Raw genomic sequence first — 25705 nt, 5'->3', positions numbered from 1 at the left:
AAACTACTTGGTTAGGTCAAGAAAACATCATAGTTTGGCCAAAAGAAAAGCATGTTTTTTACATTATTTTATTAAGGATGTAAATGAAAACAAGTCAACATTGAATTTTGGTTTCTCACAGGACCTTAACAGTGATCTCCTGAGTGAAGGTTCTGTGTTTGTCCCATCCATCCACTCAGTCCTCTGAGCTACACTGACTTTGATTAAAAACGACGTTATCCAGAAGAAAACAAGTTCCCCTCGAAAAGTAGGAAAGTATTTTTTAGGAGACCAGACTGGAGGGAACACAGATTTGAATTAAAAAATTGTTATTTTGAATTTTACTACTTAAAAAAATGCTGTTTTTTGTTTGAATCTGCATTTGAACTATATTGTGTTCATAATGGAGATGAAGAAGCAGGTCCACACTAACATCTGCTCCATGGATATAATGTAAAATACTAAAGGACATTATGAAAACTGTACAGTAAACTAAGTCAAGCTGTGATTCAGATTATGTTTTCTTCCCACAGAGATTTCATATTGCAAGAAAAAATAATCATGATTATGTAAATAAAGCGAGGACATCATGACAGAGCTCAGATTGAGTGAAACTAAAATATCATCAAGTTATTTGTATGAAATGACAATAAATGACCCTGAATGTCTCGACTCTGTGGTCATTTCTTTATCTGTGTTCATCCCTCTTCTCTTCTCTTTCCTCTCCACCTTCTTCTTCTCTATCTCCATGATTCTCTCCATCGTTTGTTTCGTTAGCGGATTAAATAACTTTCTCTTTCTAATGTCTTCTGTCTTCTCCGGACTTTCTTCTCCGTTTTCTACTCTGTGTTTTTGATTCTCTGTCTCCGCTCCTTTAAGCAGATGAAAGGCCCGAGTGTGTTTTCTTCTCTTTTTTCCCTGAGCAGATGAAGATGAAAGTCGCCATCGTGTTTGTTGCCACTGTTACCGCGGCAACGTCTCACCTGTTTGCTTTGCCTTCAACCCCTAACGAGCAACTCTTAACGAGAAAACACCTCTTCAAAACACCGACGGGGGCACAAACACACACACACACAACATAATCATCACACACACACACACACACACACACACACACACACACACACACACACACACACACACACACACACACACACACACACACAGCCTGTGTTCTTGGCAGGGAGTCGGTGGATCTTTAATCCTCATCATGCAGCAGGTATCGATATCAGAGCCTCGCTGTCACCTTCTATTAGCTGCCTGAGAGAAGCTGACACACTGAAGAGGGGGGTAGTTTGTGGACTATAGGGTGTATAGAAGTGATGTCACTCTTCATCTACAGCCATTCAAACAAACATTCAACAGGCTGTTGAGCAGCAAGCTACAAAATTGGAGTTGCTGAAATCCATGCAAAAACAAATTCTGGACTACATAGTTTTTTCTGTATTATTAGTGTCTAATCAAAGTCAGTGTAGCAAGAAGGACTGAGAGGATGGATGGGTAAAACACAGGACTTTCACCCAGTAGAACAGTGTTCATGTCCAGTGTAAAACCAAAATTCAATGTTTACTTGTTTTAATTTAATTATTAATTAATTAAATAGATCTAGAAAGAAATCAGTCAATTTCAGCTTGTTGCATAAATAAGGTATTTTCAAAATAAACTTGACAAATTTAGGTCAATTTAACAAAACTACTTAGTTAGGTTTTTGTCGACCTGTGTGTGTTTTTGCCGTCTTTATATTTTTTAGTTCATGATAAGGTGCATAAAATGCAATATAGTTTTGTGGGATATCTATTAATCACAACCTTTTGTTTTTCTACATATACCTATCAATGCTGGATGAGAACAGCCTGAACTTGGAGTCTCATCATGTGACGGCAGTGTCTGATATTTAGAACATCTCAGCATGAAACAAGCATGAAGTGTGAGCGCCCCAACATCTTTAGGCATGAGGATATTTATGTTAAATATATCTTTTAAATAAAAATACAAAATATTTCATGGAGCAGCTTCACTGTGAGAGATCGAGGCTCCTCATTCTGTGCAGAAATAAATTACAAATCAGCCAATTAAAGATTAAAAAATTCTGTCCTGGCGGTCGTGTGCAGGTTTACTGCCAGAGTTTTGTGCCGGCATCAAACCTACATGTGACTGCCATGAAATGGAGGGGCTTGATTAACCCGCTCGGGGGGGCCCGGGGCAGAACTGGACCGTGTGCCCTGATGAGACCCCCGAGGGTCTGGAAATACCCAGCTGGTAATCCGCCCTCGTATGTAGTTATCATTCCATTTTCTATGTTTGTCTCTTTAATGTACGACACTGATGCTGAAATAACCAGAAACATGTGAGGAGGTTCATGGTGAATTCACACCAAACGAGATTTTCAAACGAGATTCTCCTCCTTCTGTCAGTAACGTCCCGACATGTTGATTTAGAATTGGAGGAAAACATTATTGTATCCATCTGTTGTTTACCCAGAGTTCAACTATAGAACCTCATATTAGTACAGAGACCAAACAAAAGTCTGTGTATAAATGTGGGTGTATAAACTATAGATTGTTTTATGGTAGAAAAGATAACAGTGCCGTAGTATTCTTTGTTTGTATGACTCTATGTTGAGTGTTGGTGGAGCAGCTACGACGTTAGCATAGCCTAGCACTGATTGATACGAACTCATTCAGAAAACAAGCATTCTAGAAGTTGTTTGCGTGTCAACTTACTGACAGACCTGAACAGTAATGAATCCAGACTTTGTCACAACTCTGTATCATTATGTAGTTATTTCAGCATCCTTTTGATCTGTTTATTGCAATTACATCACAGATAAATCGGTTTATTTTGGGTTCTTACAGATGTAGTAAACCAGCCAATGTGTGGCTCATGCACAAAGCAGCTATAGTGATTAAATTAAAATTTCAATTTTTAAATATCACGGTTATCATCAATATCGGAATGTAGCGACAACCCTAAACTAGACATTTTGTTTCGTTATTTTAGATAGGATTTTCAAAATCGAAACACTTCCCGCGTCATAAAAGAGGTTTTGTTTATTTCAACATCAGAATTTTAGGAAAAAATTAGGAATAACTATTTTGGAAAAAGTAAATAACCACAAGTAATTTATTGAAATGATAATCAATGAGTTCATGTGACTCGTCTTTTGTTACTGAGAATCAAAGGAATACAGGGTTGGGTTTTAGGATGGGGGGGGGATTCAAATCTCACAAACGGCAGGGGGAAGGAGAGCTGGAAATAGAATCCACTGAGGGGGGTTAAGATGAGGAGGAGGACCAGAGGGCAAAGAGCAGGACTGGAGGGGTGAGGAGCAGCAGGGGAGGACGGGTTCATCTACTGTCAACAGCGGGGGAGAGACGGGGAACAGCTGAACAGATAACACCAAGGAGACGCAGTGAGGAAGAGGAGGAGGAGGAGAGAAAAAAGAGAGGACACGAGGAAGAGGAGGAGGAGGAGAGAAAAAAAGAGAGGACACGAGGAAGAGGAGGAGGAGGAGATAAAAAGAGAGGACACGAGGAAGAGGAGGAGGAGGAGGAGATAAATAAGACATAAAAGTATTTTTACATTTTGTTTTTGCACTTTCTTACACTGAATGATTTCCTGATCACAGTTAAATTAAAATGCTGTTTTGGATTACGATCAATAATTTGATCACATGATCAATGTGACCTGTTGAATAAATCCTGTTAAAGTATTATTTCTGTATGAAATCAACTCAAAATGAGTGTAGGCAGGAGGAGAGAGAATATGTAACTATAACTATATCATTTATTATAGTTTACTTACACAATATTATAATGTGTATTATTAACATGATTTTTTAACGTTAATCTTTTATATATCATGGTTATCGTCAAATTAAATATAAAAGGAGATTTATTTAGTTATTTTGGATACAATTTGTTGAAATCTAAATACTTGTTTAAGTGTTTCAGCGCCACAAAAGAGGTTTTATTTATTTCAAAATCAGATTTACAGGAAAACTAAAATGCAAATGCATAATTAACTAATGGAAAATATAATTCTATGATTGGTGATGTGTTCCTCAGCTGAGAGAAGCAGGAAACAGCTGACTTCATACACAGGTGATTCATTTTCAGTCTCCATTTCTGAACACACTTCAGAGCAGGTGAGTATCTGTGTGTGTGTGTGTGTGTGTGTGTGTGTGTGTGTGTGTGTGTGTGTGTGTGTGTGTGTGTGTGTGTGTGTGTGTGTGTGTGTGTGTGTGTGTGTGTGTGTGTGTGTGTCAGTCTATTAATTCTCGGTGTGTCCGGCCCCCAGAGCGTCTCCACGACAATAGAGAGTCATCGGAGGCCCGAAGGCTGATGGAGGAACGTCTGGAAGACGCCGTATCTTTAAAGAGCGCTAATTCAATTAAGAGCCGGGTTACAGGAAGAGGAGGAGGAGGAGGAAGAGGGAGGAGGAGGAGGAGGAGGAGGGGAGGGGGAGGAGGAGGGAGGAGGAGGAGGAGGAGGAGGAAGAGAAAGAGGAGGAAGGAAGGAGGGAGAAAGAGGAGGAAGAGAAGAAAAGGAGGAGGAGGGGGAAGGAGGAAGAGGAGGAGGAAGAGGAGGAGGAGGAAAAGAAAGAGAAGAAGTAGGAGGTAGAGGAAGAGGAGAAAGTAGAATTGGAGGAAGAGGAGGAGGAAAACAAAGAGGAGGAAGTAGAAGAGGATGAAGAAGAGGAGTAAAGAGTTAGTTAATCCCTGAAACTCTTGTTTCTGTTCATCAGCAGCGGTTTGTCTTCTCTCCTCTCTGCAGTGATGTAGAGGTGTACTGCAGGACGCTGTGACATCACTGATGGGTGTGTCACACGTCTGCTGCATCACTAGCCGTGTTCTTATTCACCTACTTTTATACGTGGAAATGGCAACATTTTAATAAAGCCCCCTCAATTAAACTAAAATATTTTTTCTTCTTCTTTTTCTATTTACTGGTAGATTACAGCCACCCAAAGCCTATAGCGCCAACTACTGACCAGACTAATGAACGCTGGTCTCGTCCAGCATTCGTACCTAAACCCACCACAAATAACACGCTGTAATAGGTAGATGTCCTGAGAAACAATTGGTATGTAATCACGAACCAGGAAGTATGAAGACTATAAAGAAAGACCAAACTGGATGGATGGAAAGAGGAGACCGCTGTTCAATCCCCGTGTGAAACCAGAAGTCACTTTTGCTCTGCTAGCTTGTGGTAACAACAGTTCTGGAGTTATTTCAGCCCAAACTATTTTCTTTTCATAAACCTTTTTTAAAAATTCACTTGACAAAGGCAGTGAAATATTTCTCTACATCCTTGAGAGCATCTGTCAAGAGTGACTCCTGTTTACGAAAGTTACTAAAAGTTATGTCAACTAATTTGTGAAAAATCTAACAAAAATACTTTTTATTTTTCACCATACGATGTGTACGTAAGTATGTTTAAATGAGAATTACTTCTTTTTGCAATGTCTGTGTTTTATATATTGGTGTGTGTGTGTGTGTGTGTGTGTGTGTGTGTGTGTGTGTGTGTGTGTGCGCTCCTTCGACCTCTGCCGACCCCCGCTGCTTTCTCATTCTCAGCCGTACAGTAATAAGCTGAAGTCAGCGAAGAAATCGAACCCGTTTACGAGTTCAAACGCCAAAAAAACAGACAAATGATCTTTAAGATGGAGCCGAGTTCTCTTAAAATGGAGCCCCTTCACCTCCATCCTCTCTCTCTCTCTCTCTCTCTCTCTCTCTCTCTCTCGCTCCATACAAATGTCTGCTATCAATATTTCCAATCTTCATTTCTCCAGAAGCTCAGGGCCTCGTTCTGCCAGAAATCAATGGCTTCCCACTGAGAGCTGCGACAAGGATCAAAAGTGAGAGCGGCTCGGCTCACTTTCTTCTGATAAAGTCTCGTTTCTATACAGGTTCATCATTTAGGCGGCGTGTGTGTGTGTGTGTGTGTGTGTGTGTGTGTTTCTATCAATACTGACCAAATTACAACTCGACTCGAGCATAAATAGTTTTCTGATGTTTGTGACATCACATATAAATATCATTACAATGTACAAACAGTGTTGGTAACTAAATATTTCATTCATATTTCTTGTTACAGGTCAAACATCTTAATTATATAAATAGGAGCTAAATTTTCCCCCTAAAAATGTCATAAAAGCATTTTAAGATTCCAGCTAAAGCCTCACGAAAGTTTACAACTTTTGTCTCATATTAAAGTTACTACTTGGAGCTTTCAGTTTGGTTGTTTTTGGCGCCCCCTGTGGACCTAAGTGGTAGTGCTTCTGAGCACCAGACTCCCTTTAGAAAACCTCTCGTTTTACAGCAGCAGGGTCTGACAGTCTGAGCCGCTCAGTCCTGGTTCTGGGTCTCCCGTGCCTCCCTTCCCTCCAGCGGCTCTAGTAACACGTCATATGGTAAGATATGTTCATTGGTTGCGGAAAAAAACAACATGGCAACGGCCGTAATCCAAGATGGAGACGGCAAAATCCCTGAACTCGTTACGATGACGTTCATTTTTTAATATACAATCTACGGTTTAAATCTAAACTTAACCTGAGACATTGAACAAGAGCCTTTCTGCAAACTGAATGCTATAAGATTGCTGCTTTTCATAAAAGGCGTCTGGAATTAATGTCACTTTTTACAGATTTTCCCACTTTTCAGAAAGGATTTTACACAAAAAATGTCCCTGCTTTCAAACGTGTATCTGTGGTCCTCAAAAACACATATTCATTATTCTACAACTAGACCTTAGCAACTTAAATGCTTCTTTTATTGATTAAGAAATATATATATATAATGGGATGAATGCTCACATAAAAAAGAAGTATGTTTTCTTCAACAATAAAAGTTTTGTGTGTCTTTGTGAATGTTTGTGTGTCACTAAAAACATCTTTATGTTCTTATGAATTCATGTATTTATGCGTCAGTGTGCGTATGTTTGCATGTGTCACTCATTTGCATATTTATGTGTCTGTGCACAAAAACATATATGAATTAATGCACTTCTGTCTGCATTTGTATTTCAGCGTGTGTGTGTGTGTGTGTGTGTGTGTGTGTTCCTGGTTGTCAGTCACACGGCAGGGCTAGGCTAATCAGCGCAGCTAGCTGTTCTCTGTGTGATGCAGGCTGATTAATATCCTGTTAGCGTCCCGCGGCTTTTAAGGCTAACTGCTGTTTCCTCCATACATCCATCGCTCCAACACAGCACCGCCTTCATCTGGCCTCATTAAGACGATGTATCACTATACTTAGCATTAACACACACACACACACACACACACACACACACACACACACACACACACACACACACACACACACACACACACACACACACACAGCGAGTGTGTTGTTCTTTCAAAGCTTAAAGCTGATTGGCCAAAGCTTTGTTACATATTTGAAAGTTTGAGAAGAAAGGTTACGTGACAATGTACATTAATAAACTATTCAATGTACTTCCTCATCTTCTGCAGCTAGTAATTATGTATATTATAAGAAGTATTTACTGCCTTTATGTTGTATTTAGTTAATGCTCATATTGTACTAATAGTTCTCTTTTTTAAGGTTATTTATTTACACAATAAATCTGTTCCTGTAAAAAGTATCTTATTTTATCTAAAACACATTAGAGAAAACTTTACCTGACGACCTAAAATTCATGGTTTCTCCTCAATAAACAAAATAAAAGCACTTTGTAATTGTGATACCGAAATAGGAACGTACTGTGCAATATTTGTTTTAAAGCTACTAAGATCTTTTAGTGAAGGTGTCCAGTTAAAGTTTACATTTGAGGAGTAATCTCTATTTAGAGGATTTATTTGTCTGTTATTCAGGTTTACTAACAGTACTAATACTTGACTTGTTTCTTTACAGGGCTTTTATAAAGGTAATAAAGTATTCCATGAATATGAGATATCAGTTTAAAGATAATTTAAATCTGTCCATTGTGGAGGTTTATGGCGTTTTGCTGGTTACACTCGTTATTTTTATGATTCTTCTGGGTTCATTTTGTTTGTTTGAGTTTAAACGCCGTCGTTCATGCTCGGAGCTCGCTCGCCATTTGTGGAAGCTCACGCTCCAAGTACAAAGAAAAAGTATAATTCTATTAATAGAATTAAAGTATAAAGACAAGATTAAAGCGCTACAACGGAAGGGTGAATACAGGAATATTTAGACAGATAGTATGAGAAAAATATGTGTTTTCAAACTTAAAAGCATGTTAACACGTTCTAGTAGAAACCTCAAATACAAGTATGAACCTGAAAATGAGCATGATGAACCAAAGCTTAACCATGTTTAGTTACAATATTTCATCAACCAGAAATAATCTGTGCATTTCGTTATCCCTAAAATCTAATGTTTGATGCAACATTGACTTTTTTTCCCCAACAAATAGCCTCAGCCGGTCGGTACCTTGAAGCTCTGGAGCTGCTCCGAGGGCTCTTTGTCTCGTCCCAGGCAGGAGTTGAAGATGAGGAGCTCGGTGTCTCTCAGCCAGGCCTTCAGCTCCTTAATGCGAGCCTCCAGCTGCTCCAGCAGAGAGTTGGTCATCGGCGAGAGGGCGGAGCGGCGGTTCTCCACGGCGACCGAGTCCACGGTCAATGATTGGTTCTGCTGGGAGGAAGAGCCGGGTCCAGAATGCTCCGAGAGGATTTTCTGACAGACGACAAATGAGAGAGGTGAAGGAGTTAAGAGTCAGGACTCAGTGTTGTGTCAATATTCCATCATGCAAATCAATACAGACACGATCATTAATCATTTACACTTGGAAACGTGCGGATCAATAAAAGGGAAGTCATGTATTTATTCCTAAACGGCTGCAGGACTCTGAGCTGCTGAAGATGAAATAATAATCACAGTGTTGTCGTTCACATTAGTTCATCTTGGTTATTGGTTTTTTTCTGTGCTGCTACATTTAAAGTCATATTCTCTGATTCTTTATTGACATTATAACAAGTAGTGAAAGAAGTATTTATACCGTTTACTGCAGTAAAAGTACATATAAAGTCTCCAGAACATGATGAAAAAACACAATATAAAAAGTCATAGAATACTTTCTCCTTTTCTCCGTCTGTTACATAATGATACGTTCGTACTCTGTTGCTGATGTTTGTTATTGTGACTGTGAATTAGCTGGATGTTGCTAATGCTGCTGCTGCTGCTGTTGTTGTTGTCGTTGTGTGAACAAAGCTCTCGGAGTGGAACTGGTGTTTTTCCAGGTGCAAGAAGATCAGCTGCTAATTCAGAGCTGATATTCACCAACACAGCAAAACAGCATTTAGACACAATTCAGACGGAGAGGGTTCAGTGAGAAGCAATCACTGCTTCAAATAGGAACAACTCACAATAACAAGAGAGTCCAAGTGTGTGTGTGTGTGTGTGTGTGTGTGTGTGTGTGTGTGAGTGTGTGTGTGTGTGTGTGTGTGTGTGTGTGTGTGTGTGTGTGTGTGTGTTTGTGTGTGTGTACGCTCTGCAGAGTAATTTTCCAACCCCTGTTGATCACACAGTCAGACACAGCAAGCTGCTGAGAGACTATTCCACACTTGGGTTTAGTGTGTGTGTGTGTGTGTGTGTGTGTGTGTGTGTGTGTGTGTGTGTGTGTGTGTGTGTGTGTGTGTGTGTGTGTGTGTGTGTGTGTGTGCTCATGTTATGTTGTTTTTTTCCCAAAAAGTGCTCATCGATACAAAATAAACTTGTGCTGTTCTGTGGTGATCTGTAACACTCAGGTCACTAGAGACGAGCTGGTTTATAGTCGGCCATGTTGGTAACGTCCTACGGAGGATTTTATTTCGTGCATTTTCGTACAAAAGTCCAGAAACACGTGTCAATTTCCTCTTGTTACATGAAAACAGTCTTTTCAAAATAAATTTCCGTCGTCACAGGAAACAACTAGCTAGGTTTAGCCAACATAAATACTTAGTTAGGTTTAGGAAAAGATGGTAGTTTGGGTTAAAACCCCAACAGAAGAGCTGTTACTGAAGGAAGGAAGTCACCTGACAAATATATCAACACTGACTTCTCGTTTCACACGGGGATCAAACAGCGTCTGTGGGTTTTTAAGCTCTTTCTACTTCCTCGTTCAAGATTACGTGGATTATTTACAAAATAATATAATTGGATACCGTATTCATTTTCTTAAGCGTAGCTACAAATGCTGGATGAGACCGGACATCAGCAATTTGCAGATTCTGATAATCTATACAAAATATAAAACAATGTATGGATGACGTTGCATTATTAAGATACCCAGTGATATATATATTTAAAAAAATAAAAATGAACAGCTGCAACATTAAAGTGATGAACATATTAGACTATCAATAATTATAAAAAATGATATATATTTATAGAATAATATACATTATTCTGAAACAGGTCATTCTGCATAAGGATTTTTACTTTTGTTACTCTTGGTAACATTTAGTACGTTTGATGTTTGATGAGGCGGTTCTGGTTCGGACCAAAACAACCGGTCACAGAGCGCTTCGGGAGGTGATCTTTATTTATTTAAACGCCGGTTTCCTTTGTGGACTTTTGTTAAGATGGACGCAGATAAACCACAGGTTCACTCCGTCCTTCAGTCACATCTCCTCAGTCGTCTTTAGTCACTTTATCTGTTCAATCAGCTTCCTGATCAGATGTTTGAGGCTGAGCTTCCATTATCACTTTGTCAGATATGTTGATATTATTTTTACTAACCTGTCTATTTACTTCTTCACAAATGTCAGTTTCCACAAACTACATCTGGTCTTATTCACGGTTTACATTGGATTGTTTTTGAAGAATGTGAAGCATCAGATCTCCGTTATCTTACAGCTCTCATCGTGAGTTTAACAAACGGCCGTAACGAGAGAAACTAGGAGCGTCTGCTGATCACAGATCTGCTGCTGAACGAGCTCCACATGGGTTCCTGCAGCTCATTTGCATTTGTATGTGTTCGTACAAAAGGCTTTGAGCCGTCGGTCCGTCGGCGACTCTCCCTCCTGAGTGGAAACACTACTTTAGCACAACTCTGGCAGGTAAAAAAACGATGATGAGGGGCGATTAGAGGACCCCCTGACCGGAGAGATGAGCAGTCGGCTGTGTGTTCAGAGGAGATTACGAGTCTGTGTTAGTTTGTCAGAGAGAAACAGAGAGATGGAGGCAGCAGATAGGAGGAGTTTCTATCATCAGATATCATTTAAGAGATATAAAGAGAAACACGTGCCATAGTCAGAGCTCTGTGTGTTGCTTTTGTTGCATTTGTTGTCCGATCACTGAATGTGTTTCATGATCAAGTTGTGTTTTATTTAATTGTAGTCTGGCTTTTCTCTCAGTGTTACATACTGTTTGTGCTTTTGGCTACTTTGTTGAAATTATTTTTTTGAACTGAAAACAGATGAATTTAATCTTAAGAGACCCCTCTGGACTCCACGCTGTTTTTGGGGCGTTTTGTGGATCATGTCACATTTTTCTTTCTGTGTTCTTGATTTTCACTTTCATATAAAAGTGCTCACCCTCTATGGAAACAGAACAATCATGACTAGAAGTAGAGAGAACTCAAACATGTCTTTAGTTCAGAATGACACGGTTATAATGACATAAATCATAAAAAAAATGCAAGTTGAATATCTTTGATAATTTATTTTATGAAAATTTGAAAACACTTGAATCTATATTTATCCAACATTGTTCCAAGTGTCAACAAGTGTTAAATGGATGCTCTGTGTGTCACATATATTGAACTATTTACATTCTTACATCCTCTACTTCCAGCCTCTCCTCTCAGTCAAACTTTCAGGCAATTGTTGCCACATGACTGTTGGTCTCAGATGAATCAATCATGTCTTCATAGTTTCACTGAGGAGCTCAGAATCTAATGTTTTTTACAGAATCTGGTTAAAGGAATCGGTTTATTTGGGGCGAGATTTTAAATGAGACATGTAGAATAAAATGTTTTATAGGAAATATCACAATATTTAAGCTCTGTTTTGGAGGGTTTTTCCTGACAGGAGCATTTGTCACACATGATGTGTTCAATGACCGTCGGAAAGATGAAAAGTCTGACGATAATGACCTTTTTTTACAGATGCTGGCTGTGATAAAACACGTAGTTTGGTGATTGTTTAAGTATAACATGCTTTTCAATCCCGCCGGCGTGTTTTGGGGTTCAGATGGTTCAATCTTGATTTTTTTTAAATGACAAGAACAAACAAAGTGCATATTTCAGCTAGTTTTTCTTCTCATAATTCCTATTAAATGCCATCTTAATGTAATTTATATCCAAACTAGTTGTTAGAAAAGTCTCATTTAGCGAAGTTTTAACTGGTTTTAGCTTTTATTATATGATATGTGTGAAGTTAACAGTGAGGTAAAAGATTTGATCGTGTTTTATGTAACAATGACTGTTAATTTCTACATGAAATCAGCATGCACAGACTTTAAAAGACCATAAGCTTTAATGCAGATACATTCTCTTTGCAAGGTTAGAAATTGTGTATTAATGAGAGGCACTGAGAAAAATAAAAAAGAGACAGGGGGAAATATTTATACTAAAAGAGAAAGACGAACAATGATCGAGCCAGAAAAGAAATCGTTGAGGAGAAATGAAGAACAAGAACAAAAGATAATTCTGGGGGAAAGCAAATGGAGCAAATGAAAAAGATCCAGTGGGAGAAAACTGAAAATGAGAAAAGAAAATTAACAAATAAGCGAGATAAAAAGAAGAGGAGAGCGAATGAAACAGAGAGAGATGTTGTTTTCCCTGCAGGTTGAACTGGTGAGCGACTCTTTACAGGGTTGATTGGAAGAAAAAGATCATTTTAAATGTTAATTTACCTGCAGCTGAAATCAAACAAAGCACCTCTGTCTGTTGTCATGTTTCTGTCTCTGTTACACTCTTTATTTATTAAGTGTTTCTGTTTTTAAATTCTGCTACACAGATTTATGTATCTATGTATCTATGTATCTATGTATCCATCCATGTATCCATCTATCTATCTATCTATCTATCTATCTATCTATCTATCTATCTATCTATCTATCTATCTATCTATCTATCTATCTATCTATCTATCTATCTATCTATCTATCTATCTATCTATCTATCTATCTATCTATCTATCTATCTATCTATCTTGCCTCACACAGTTTGACCTTGAACCACTGCAAAAAACGACAAGCTGCTGCCAAAATCCACAACAGAAAAGATTAAAGCTAATTTACAACCTCTTTATTTTCTTCGCCGTTCGGCGTGTGTGTGTGTGCATGTGTGTGTGTGCATGTGTGTGTGTGTGTGCACGTGCGTGTGTGTGTGTCATAAATTCTTCATAAGGCCAGGACAGTTCAGAGGCGAGGCACAGGACATCAATTCCAGTTAATTCCCAATTTGTGTCAGAGCAGCAGATGCCGACGCCAGCACTGATAGGCCCGTTAATATGCTACTCAGACGCCATGTTGGGAGGGGGAGGAGGGAGGGAGGAAGGCGAAGACGAATAGAGAGAGAGAGACAAACAGAGGTGAGACCATTGATATATAGTGAATATTTGGGCAAGAAAAACAAAATCACCTTCAAAATTAAGATAAAAAAGAGAGGGATGAGGGAGATGAAAGAAGTAGGAGGAGGAATGAAGGGTGGGAGGAGAGGGGGAGGAATCAGGAGGTGACAGCGTATGATGGAGAGGTCTGGGGAGGTGCGGAAAGTGTCGCTGCAACAAACAAAACAGTTTCATCATTGGTTTTTTTCTTATTATTGATTATTTTCTTTATAAAATGTCAGAAAGAAGTGAAAAATGCTCGTTAAAATTTCCTGCAGCCTAAAAGTTCAGGTTTATTTTATTTAACCAACGGGCCAAATATATTTAATTTACTATTGACACAGAAAAGCATCAATTTCCAACTTTTCAGAAGCTAATATTTGGCATTTTGTGCTTGAAAAGCAACGAGGAAAAAATAAAAAGGAAAACGAGGAGTAAGAAGGAGGTGAAGGAGGTGCTGCTATAAGAGAGTTTAAGAAATATTTGCTACTCTGTCCTGCTAAATATTAGATTTATAGAATGTTCCCATTAGAATATGAAAGTTATTGTTTAAAATGCAATAAATACACTAAATAAAGTTTAATTCATGGCTTAAAAAACCTCTTGGATCAGCTGGAAAATGCTTAGAATATGATGCATTGCTGTATATTAAACTACCAACAAGAAATAAAGAAGTTACAATGCAAAAAACTAATTAATGCAGCAGAAACATCACATATAAAGTATTTCACAATGTGTAGTTCTCAAAGTTCTCTCTAAAGTATATGTAAAGAGAAGTGTCCACATACTTTTGTACATGTAGTGTAAAGGGAGGATTAAATGTGTTTGCTTCACTGGTGTCTCTTTCTATGATTACCCACAATCCATCTGTTCCCTGACGATACACACAAACTTTGATGTGTGTGTGTGTGAAACGGCTTTGTGAGTCCAAATGTCTCTTTGTCAGTAATAGAAGTTTAATCACAGTCTGGTTACTGTAGCGGAGAGAGAGAGAGAGAGACGGGTAGAGAGAGAGCGAGAGACAGGGAGAGAGAGAGATAAAGAGAGAGAGAGAGAGAAAGAGACAGGTCGATAGATAGAGAGAGAGAGAGAGAGAGGCAGACAGACAGGTAGAGCGACAGAGGAACAGAGAGAGAGAGAGAGAGACAGGAGAGAGAGAGAGAGAGAGAGACATCTGTTGCTGTTGTTTCATTTCTAAAATGGAATCTGTTTCAGAGGTTGATACAAATGTTAATTCAAACACAAACACACTTCCAACAACTTTGAACTTGTGTGTGAGACGATAATGTGTGTGTGCATCTTTAGGGACTACACACAAACACACACACACACACACACACACACACACACACACACACACACACACACACACACACACAGCCATCTGTGTGTGTGTGTGTGTGTGTGTGTGTGTGTGTGACCGCTCGGTCGACAGGAGACGGTTTGATTCTTCGGAGGAACAAAGTCACATCGTCACATCTGAGCCTCCTGACGAGTTGCTAACAGCTGTCGACTCCACCGCAGACCTGGATTTAATCACCACGCCTGGGTGAAGACGAACAACGGCTGCCGACGTGCCCATCAGCAAGGCATAACGTCTTCAGAATGATCCAGATAGAAGAGTCACAATGGGAGTTACTTCAGATGTTTATGTTGAAAAAGTTCATCTTCTCATTAAAAGTTGAAACTCATGTTTGTCAGAAAATATTTGGTTCTTTCAATCTCTAGTTTTTCAATACAATAAGTCTTCTTCAATACAGCATGCTGTTCATTTAGAGTCAAATAGACCATGAAGCAGGGGTGCTTCAGGGCGGGACTACACACTGATTGACAGGTCTCGACTGTCACTTCAGGTTGTTAAAAACCAAGATAGCAACAGCCAAAAAACAAATGGTGGTGGGCAAAAACCAAGATGGTAAATGCCAAAATCCAAGAAAGTGCAACAAAAATCCAAGATGACCAAAATCAAAGATTGTGATGGCCATAGACCACGATGGCAACAGACAAAAAAACAAGATGGCAACGGCAAAAAATCCAAGATGGCAATGGCGAAAAATCCAAGATGGCGACTTCCCATAAACCACAATGGCAACAGCCCAATAACCAAGATGGCGACAGCCCCAAACCCAAGATGGTAGATGCCAAAATCCAAGATAGCGCCAATAAAAAAACAAGATGGCGATGACCAAAATCCAAGATTGTAATGGCCATAAACCACAATGATGACAGCCCTAAAAACAAGATGGCGACAGCCAGAAACCAAGATGGGAACGTCAAAAAATCCAAGATGGCGACTGCCCTAAACCCAAGAGGGTAAATGCCAAAATCCAAGAAAGCACCAAAAAAAATCCAAGATGGCCATAAACCACGATAACGACAGCCCAAAAACCAAGATGGTAACGGCCAAAAACCAAGATGGTGACTGCCCATAAACCACGATGGCGACAGACCTAAACCCAAGATGGTAAATACCAAAATCCAAGAATGCACCAACAAAAATCCAAGATCGCGATGACAAAAATGGATGGTGATGGCCATAAACCAAGATGGCGTAAATATAAGAGATGGTGACAGCTAAAAACAAGAATGTAAAAGCCTAAATCGCTTGAGGCTTCAACTTGCCAGTCCATAAAACCAACGGGTGGCGTCTTGGTGACTACATCTACTTCTTGAACAGGTGCTGAGGCTCATGGGTATTGTAGTAGTTTCAGTCAGGTTCATAAGGAACAGTCAAAATTACCATTTGCAGGGAAAAGCATTTGTGGGTCTTTAAGATTACTTTTTTTCCTTTTGTTTTGCGACTTTAGCTGTAGTTGTTTGTCTTTCCCAGTTGCTATTATTTGCAATATGTTTGTCCGTATTTTATGTATTTATTATTTATGTACTTAAACACTGTAGACTTTAACTATCAAACAACTTCAGCACTGTTGTAGAAATGAGTCTTCACTCCACAGTGCATAGCTGCTTCAAACAGATTGGAAAATCTGTGTGTGTGTGTGTGTGTGTGTGTGTGTGTGTGTGTGTGTGTGTGTGTGTGTGTGTGTGTGTGTGTGTGTGTGTGTGTTGTGTGTGTGTTTGTCATATGCGACATCAAGCACACGGTCCATCTCAACCGGTGCAGACGCTTCTCTGCGTTTTCATTTCCTGATGACTTTTGTTCTGTGAAGACGACTTGAAGAAAACTTTCTCTACAAGGACGCAAGCGTTATACCTTCTGGGTCTCAGAGCAGAGGATCACCTGGTGTCTGATCCAGTGACTGATCTTTGGCTGGTTGACAGGAAGCAGACGTCGTAAAAGAGGCAGCATTGTTAGTGCTGATGCTTCTTCAAATTAAAACCACATTTCCCATCTGCACCAATGCGTCCTCGCATTCCCGAGAAAAATACATTCTAAGTGATTCATCCATTTTCCTTTTACTCATCCATCATCAACCTCATGAACCAATAGGAGTGTTTATTCAGCTTAACGTTTTAGTCTAGAAAATCCTTACCCATATCTCCTGAATGCTTTCTACTATTACGACTACATTTGGTAGACATGTGTAGATATTATATCCGAGTGACCGTTGCTAATTTGGTGCCATTTGGGCAATAGGTGGCGCTGTAGCACTGTGATCTTACCATAAAGATGGGAATTTGTGAGTGTGTCCTTTGCATATTTCGAGAACCGTCCATCCGTTGTACTCCACTCTTGGTGGGCTTATTGCTGGGGAACTTGGGATGTGCAGTGTTGAAGTTGGTGCAATTTGGACAAGCGACACGTTCAATATGAATAAAGAAGCACTCAGCAGGGGCGGGCCTTCAGGGCTCCGGGGAATGATGGTGGAGAACCAGCAAATCAAGGCCAACAAACGGAAACTTCAACTTTCTCCTTTGTATGTCTCAAATATGTTTCTGAAAACCTTTGACAGTTTGATCTGAGTTTTGCTAGCAATGCTGACTGTTTGCTCTGGCCGGTGGGCGGTGCTTGTTTTTTGGCTCGATGGTGGCCGGCCAAACTTTCTCATTTTACAGTGAAAAAAAATATGTTTCTGAAAACATTGAGGCGATACATGCATTAACAGACTATCTATTCTTTTTTTTTTTCGATTGTTTGATCTGAGTTTTGTGCATCTGCTGTCTTGGGATGGACGACCAAATTTGCATAAAGTTGAGGTTGAATGATGATTATGCAAATGTTGATGCGCAGAAAGTCAACGAATTTGTGCATCTCCACCTTGAGTCCTCCACAGTGGATTAAGTGCAGTTGACTTTTGCTGCTGGATATACTAACGCTACAACCAAACTCTTCTTCACAACCTTGGAGTCAATTGCCAGGCCAAGCAATATGAACACGACATCGCACTAGTTTCTACAGTTGTTGCTGCTTCTAAGATCTGGGACGAAATTTGATTTCATGGAGATTGCATGAAGTGCTTTGGGAAGAAAGGAAATTACAATCTACAATTCCATGAAAACTGGCAAACTCTACTCTCGTAAAAAAGACCGTTTTGAAGTTATTAAAAGCTTCAGAAATTCAAGATATTTTTCCAACCAGAGATATTTAGTCCGACATCCATCCATCCATATGACCTTTATGTAATAAGGTAATCTCATCCAGCCATCCCAGCATACATTCCACCACAGAATTAAAGGCCACGCTGGCAGCAGGGCTCCTTAATTGAGACAACACTAATTATCATCTTCATGTTCTAGATTAGATCATCGCTGATTAGCCTAAAAATTAGTCTCAGGCTCACACACAGTCCTGTCAGAACAGAAATATATTTGTGTGTGTGTGTGTGTGTGTGTGTGTGTGTGTGTGTGTTACCTCCAGCTGTCTCCAGGTGTGCGTCAGGTTGTGTATGTTGCGGTGGAAGTTGTCGGGCAGCTCGGTGCCGCTCCTCTTCAGAGACTCTGCTCGGCCCAGCAGGCTGGTCTTCTTGCTCTCCATGGTCATCAGCTCAGCGAGGCTGCTCTGGAGGACAGAAGACAGAGGACAGACAGACGTCACACATCTGGACAGACTTCACAACTGTACGTCTATGAAGCACACTGGTGACAGTTTGAAACAGGCTGTTCGTGAGATTCTTCCCCTTGTGACATCACAATGAGGGTCAGATTAGAATGGTTCTTTCAAACAAGTTTTTTTTTACGAAAAGCTCTAACACCAACATTCAAAACCAATCAATCAATGTGATGTTTGTTGCATTATTGACTGAAACACCAGAAGGAGGACAAACAAAATGTACAGCGAAGAAGCAAGACAACAAGTGTAACCAGCAAAACGCCATAAAATAACCTCCACAATGACGAGGAGGGATTATAATAATCTGTAAACTCATATCTCATATTCATGGACTACTTTACTGCCTTTGTATAAACCCTGTAAAGATAAAAAAAGTCAAGTATTACATGTACTATAAAGAAACAAAGGTTTAATATCGTCTAAACAATTTGATTTGGCTGCAAAATATTTACTAAAATGCAGATTTTTAAGACTCTAAAATATGAATTGGCCTTTTTTGTAAAACGCTCAGACATGTGATTTGTGCTTTTATAAGTGAACTTTTTGTGACATTCACGTCTGAAAACCTGGAAGCAATAATTCAAAAAGTGAGCAACCAAGTGCCATGAAAACGTTGCAAAAAAATGTTAATTACAAAGCTGACAGGAATTGTTGGGATCAAAAAAGGGAGGGAAACTTTTGTTCCCCAGACCCCATTCCTAGGAAAAACAGGCCTTGTTAGCTTGTAAGTTAGACAAGGTGTATTAGATCGACAGATACAAGGACAGACACAAAGATCAAAACCATCTTTGGAAAAAACTGAAGAAAAAGAAACTTGATAAATAATTAGTTCCTATTTTGCTGTAAGAATCAAACGATTTGCGTGAAAATTTGTCTACCTTTGTCCATTTGGTTCAGTTGGATGAATTTGTTTCCGACAGGATTGCATAACTTATTCATCCACTGTTGATCCCAACGTTGGATATATTCTAAACAATTCCAGCATTGGCAGTTTATCACAAAGCAAATAGCAGGACATGGAAACCATAAAAAAGGATTTCTTTAAAAGAGAATTTGCATATTATCAAAGATGTTTTGCAGGGAACGTAACGTCTATTAATCTGTATATTATGGAATCATTGATAGTGTCACAATATTCTATTTCTTTTCTTATCATTTCCAACTAAGGCGTGATAAAGATTATTATGGGTCTGTTTAAGTAACTTTGGGCACAGAAATATAATTCATGCAGTTCACATGTTTCCTCCAAAACATATCTGACAAAATAAAAGACATATTTTGTAGGAGACATTTTGTAGGAGACATTTTGTAGGAGACACTGCTGTAAATCCTTCCCACTACACCTGCTTCCTCCACACAGGAGGAAGCAGGTGGAGAGTTTTGATACTAAAAAGACGACGTTTTCAGCAGAGTATTCTTTCAAAACAACTAAAAATGGAGCATATCTTTTCTTATTGTTGTTGTTTGCAGCTCCTCTCGTGATGAGATGTTTGAGGCGGTGGGAGCAGGTCTTCAGCACATCTCACTCGCTGCTTTGACCGCGTTTAAAGGTAAAACTGTGGCAGCTCCACAGACGTGCAGGAATCAAACGCAGCAGCTCGGCGGCAGACTGCGGAGTCCCTTTCTGGAGACGTTTTTAAAGAAACGCTCCATTTTGTATCAGTGAACATCTTATGGTTTATGCTTTTGTTTGAGCGATGCGGTCGGGGAGCCAAGACGCTGCACACTTTTCTATTTATACCATGTGTTCTTTTTCCACATAGTTTATTGATATTTATGGAGCTTACTGTACATAATGAACTGATGCATTCTCATAAGATATGTATAAGGAAAAACTAAGCCCAACAAGGAATTTTAACATTTAACTAAAGGAATATGAATTTTGGCTGCTCACACATTGAATACTATAAGAAAAAGACATTTTGCCGTGCTGTTTTGTTTTTGCAGCCAGTGAACAGGAAGTGACCATATATGGACTGAGGAGGAGTGACGTAGAGACGCCGTATACGTCTCTGGTGTGGACCTGTCAATCAGTGTGTAGCCCCGCCCTAAAGCATCCCCTGCTTTATGGTCTGTTTGACTCTAAATGGAGCATCATTTACTAAATGAACATCATGCTGTATTGAAGAAGACTTGAAACTAGAGATTGAGACCATAAACTCATGTTTACAATGTTTACTGAGGGAATAAATCAAGAGAGAAGTAGAGTCATTTTCTCATAGACTTCTATACAACCAGAGGAGTCGCCCCCTGGTGGACAGCAGAGAGAATGCAGCTCTAAGACACTTAAGAATCGGCTTCACTTTAAAGAACAGGAGGTTTACGCCTTGTTTAGCATTCAAAATGTTCTTAGTTGTGGATAATTCCCTCATGCAAAGTCTACAGAAACATTACTGAAAGTGTTCATAAAGGGCTCCAAATGTCTACGAGAGAGCAAACACAGACTTTTAGACCACGAGACTCAAAGTCCGTGAATGTGGAGATGGGATTTAGCAGTTGATTTCAACATGAGGAAACCGGAGGTTCAAAAGGCGGACTCATATCGGGACTGTATTGGTTGAATTTCCAGTTACAGTGCGGTAGCTCTCTGATGATTTCTTTCCTTCTCTACATTCTGTCCGTCTGGTGTCGTTCGGTCATTTTGTCACGTCCTTTGTTTCCTCTCTCCTTTCTTCTCTCCTCTTTCATATCCTTCTTTATTTTTCATATCCTAACTTTATTTTTCCCATGTCTCTCCACTTTAAAATATTTCAAATCAACTTTTCACATCGTCCGTCATCCTGTCCTCCATCTCTCTCTCTCTCCTTTTTTTAAATATCTTGTGAGTCCTTTCATCTGTTGTCGCTCTCTCTTTTTTGTCTGTTCACTTAAAGCACTCCCTCCATTTTTCAACACTTTATTGTCTTTACTGTAACACTCCTTCAGCCCTCCTCTTGTAATCCATCCATCCTCTTCCTCCATCTATCTCCTCTATTTCTTCCCTCTTTTTTCAGTTGTTAGCGTAACTCTCCTTCGATGCCTCCATCTTTTTTTGGCTTAATTTCCCTCCTCCTCTTTCTTTTTCTCCTCTTTTCATTTTCTGCATCGATAGCTACTTGATTCTACTTTTCCCTTGTCGTTTATCATTACCGCCCGGGCACATTTGAATATTTAAATGTCTCTTCTGACTCTGTGTGTGTGTGAGAGGACATATGCATGTGTGTGTGTGTGTGTGTTTTTGCTGCGCTGTCATCAGAGAGGCGGCAGCCATTTTTCACTGTCGCCGATTCTGATGGAGATGCTATCGCTCGGCGCTTCATGGCCATCCATCCCCTTCACTTAGCTAATAGCCACGCCGCGAGAACGAGGGATCGACAGCAAAAAAAAGAAAGAGAGAGACGAGTGGAAGGTAAATATGTCGGCGTCGCACTCGTCTAACAGTCAGGAAATTATACGATTTATTTGCTGATGGCAAATATTGATTTAAAAAGGGGGGAAAGGGAGCTGTTGGGAGGAGGAGGGGGAGGAGGAGGGGGGGGTTGTTTTGTTGTTGTTATTGTTGTTGTTTGTTTGAAGGATGCCACCGATCCAAAGTCAAAGAAAAGAAGGAGAGAAAGGAAAGACAGACACGCCGATTAAAATGCATGAGATCCGAACTTTGAGATAAGTGCTGAGAGAGGAGTCTTGGAGAAATGAGGTGGGGGGGGGGGGGGGGGGGGGGGGGGATGCATGGATGGCTAGTTGTGATGTATTCACGCCTCTAGTCAATCTCCATGCAAGGATGGACTGAGATACACAGGCCTGAGGAAGGAGAGAGACGGGGGAGGAAGAGGAGACGACAAAGAGACTGTGTGAGGGAGAAAGAGAGAGATACAGTAAATGAATAGAGAGTGAAGGAGAGAGACGCAGTAAATAAATAGAGAGTGAAGGAGAGAGATAGAGTAAATAAACAGAGTTAAAGTGAGAGAGTTAAGAGAGATATAATGAATAGAGAGTGAAGGAGAGAGTTACAGTAAATAAATAACAACAAATACTACAGATCAGTCATTTGTGAAATATATTGGTGATAGATTATTTGCTTAAAATGAAACACTTTTTTTCAAAAACGTCTTAAAATATGCATTACTGCAGGTGGAATTATTATTAGAAGTGTTTCTAATTCAGACATATTTATTTTTAATACCTATTACTATGAATTTGGTTCAAGAAAACACAAAAAGAGGTTTTCCAAACACACAGAGAAACAAGAGATAAACGCTTGAAGAAACAGACGAGAGGGGGAGATGGGGGAGGAGAGGAGAGGAAGAGGGGGAGAGAAAATCAACAAGCAATCATAAGTTTAATTTAGTCTCCATATTAATGAGCACGGAGCTGAAATGTCAGCAAAAATGCAGTCATACATGAAAAACATTTAATGCATTTTGAACATCAGGTTTTTTTTTCTCCTCTCTCTTCTAGCAGATTCATCTTATCCGCCAAATGAGAGAAGTTTGTCGGAGGCTGCGTAACGGAACGGTTTTGTCGTCGCGGCAGCTAAAGTTCGGGGGAGGCGATAAGGACGCATCTTCATCCTCCTCCTCCTCCTCATCTGTTCTCTGCTCCTCCGTCTTTGTGTCTTCATTCTCTTAGTTTTTATGTTTCTCTTCCATCTTTAGCTCCTCTTCTTTCCTCTGTTTGTCTTCCTCTCCTGTTTCCTCTTTTTCCTTCTTTCTATACTAACTTCCATCTTTTCTTTCTTGAGCATTTTCCTGTGATGATGTGAAATATCACTTTATTTTTCTTGCTTCTTCTTCATCAGCGTTTGTTTGATTCAGTGCCGTAGCCAGGATGAAAAATAAATACATACTGAGATACACAACATGAATCTCCACGGCAAATACCAGATGATTACAATGTGAAGGTATGTTTAGTTAAGGAAAGGTTTATGGTGAAAAGCATCAAAGTGTCTTAAACCTGCATTCTCTCTGCTGTCCACCAGGGGGCGACTCCTCTGGTTGTATAGAAGTCTATGAGAAAATGACTCTACTTCTCTCTTGATTTATTCCCTCAGTAAACATTGTAAACATGAGTTTATGGTCTCAATCTCTAGTTTCAAGTCTTCTTCAATACAGCATGATGTTCATTTAGTAAATGATGCTCCATTTAGAGTCAAACAGACCATAAAGCAGGGGATGCTTTAGGGCGGGGCTACACACTGATTGACAGGTCCACACCAGAGACGTATACGGCGTCTCTACGTCACTCCTCCTCACTCCATATATGGTCACTTCCTGTTCACTGGTTGCATAAAAACCAAGATGGTCACGGCCAAAATGAACTCGAGGCTTCATAACATCCACAAACCAGTGAGAGACGTCACCATGACTACGTCCACTTCTTATACAGTCTGTGAATGGCTCTGGATTTAAACCATGGAGTTGTTCCAAAGACACTGGGCTGTAAATAACAACATAAATCTTAATTTTTCAATCCACAAAGTTGTAAATGTTTTTTGTAAGCTCACTCCACAGTGCCAGGAAATATTATATATATTTTGTAATACTTCTACTGGTACTACTACCAGTGTACAGATGAGTACCATGCAGCCCATAATAACATTCGTTATTCATTTAACTCCTCCTCCTCCACATCCACCTGTCTCTGCTGTTTTATTCCCAAACAAAGTGTGTGTGTGTGTGTGTGTGCAGGAGATACACAAAGAGGGTAGAAAAAAACACTGTATGCTTGCTTACATTTGTGTGTGTGTGTGTGTGTGTGTGTGTGTGTGTGTGTGTGTGTGTGTGTGTGTGTGTGTGTGTGTGTGTGTGAGTGTGAGTGTGAGTGTGTGTGTCTCAGTGTCTCCGGTAGAGATGGATGTTCCACCGGCTCTGAAAGAGCAGGAAGTGGCTCTCTGACACCCCATTTATACTGCCAGACACTTCAACCTGTGTGTGCGTGTGTGTGTGTGTGTGTGTGTGTGTGTGTGTGTGTGTGTGTGTGTGTGTGTGTGTGTGTGTGTGTGTGTGTGTGTGTGTGTGTGTGTGTGTGTGTGTGTGTGTGTGTGTGTGTGTGTTGATGTGTTCAGTTCTCCTTTAAACATTTTAAGGTGAATTTTAACGCTTTTTAACTCGTTTTTTCTTTCATATATTAGGAATAACTCATGTTGAACACACTTTTTTATTTAGCCCTTATTTTTACTAACTTCTATCTATATGTAAATCCTCTAACACGTTGTTCTAGTTATTTCTTCCTCTCAACCTTCTTGAGGTTGTACGCTGACCTAATGTAAACCTTTAGCTATAATTCAAATCAAACTCAATCTAAACTCGGCCTTCTGTGTTTTGCTTCTGAGAGTTTCTGGTCGTTTCTCTTTCACCAAATTAAAAACACCCTGCTGTTTGGACAAAAAGATGGAAAAAAAAAAGAGACTTTCTCTCTTTCCAAAACGAGGCGACACAACAAAAGACCCGGCAACATGTTTTAATTGTCGCCATGGAAACCCGGATGAATGAGCCATTTGACTGGCCGGTAAAGACGGCTCGCCATTCAGCCTCGCAGCGAGTCACGTGTGTGTGTGTGTGTGTGTGTGTGTGTGTGTGTGTGTGTGTGTGTGTGTGTGTGTGTGTGTGTGTGTGTGTGTGTGTGTGTGTGTGTGTGTCGCTGGGAGGTCATTAGTACAAAGCGAAGTGGGTGACATTTCTACCAGTCTGTTGAGAGAGAGAGACATGAGAGAGAAGGAAACAGAGAGCAACGTTACAGACTCGTTGAATGAATTCACAGACAGATTTTCTTCTGATTGTAATATTTGCTTTATTCTAACGATAAAAACTGGCCTGGATTTGGTTGGAAACTGTTTTGTATTTTATGTTTGGGTCACATAAACGGTTATGATGTCGTATGAAAAGCAGCTGCAGATCAAATTAAATGGAAATGTCCACTTTTTATGACCTTTTTTAGCTCCTCCCTCAGAACAAACTTCACTGTTAGGACTCTCTGTTTACACCTGATTTTAAAAATGTCTGAGGTGATCAGATCACAAGATGGACGGCTCTAAAAACAAGTGCAGAAATATAGAAATAAAATAGGAGGAGAAAGGATATTTTAAATTCAAATCAATGTAGCAGGACGGTCAGAGCGGCGTCCATTTTTATGTGTACCGTTGCCATTGCGACCATTGTAGCGGGCTAATTTACAGACTAACTAAAGCAACTTATAGTAAGATGCTAACACACTGAGGAGAGT

The 25705-nt window shown here is 39.8% G+C and overlaps 1 protein-coding gene across 1 annotated transcript in view; it reads right to left on the bottom strand.

The window, feature by feature from the left end:
- The window catches only part of akap6 (A kinase (PRKA) anchor protein 6), a 158865-nt gene that overhangs the window by 26445 nt on the left and 106715 nt on the right, over positions 1 to 25705 (bottom strand). Inside the window, 2 exon segments of the mRNA XM_054614454.1 lie at positions 8396 to 8638; positions 18308 to 18454. Of these exon segments, the coding sequence (XP_054470429.1) occupies positions 8396 to 8638; positions 18308 to 18454 (390 nt within the window).

Source organism: Anoplopoma fimbria, chromosome 15 (genome assembly GCF_027596085.1).
Source record: "Anoplopoma fimbria isolate UVic2021 breed Golden Eagle Sablefish chromosome 15, Afim_UVic_2022, whole genome shotgun sequence".
In the NCBI taxonomy this organism is placed as follows: Eukaryota; Metazoa; Chordata; class Actinopteri; order Perciformes; family Anoplopomatidae; genus Anoplopoma; species Anoplopoma fimbria.
Note: the sequence above shows the minus strand (reverse complement) of the source record. Positions and strands in the feature narration are given on the sequence as shown.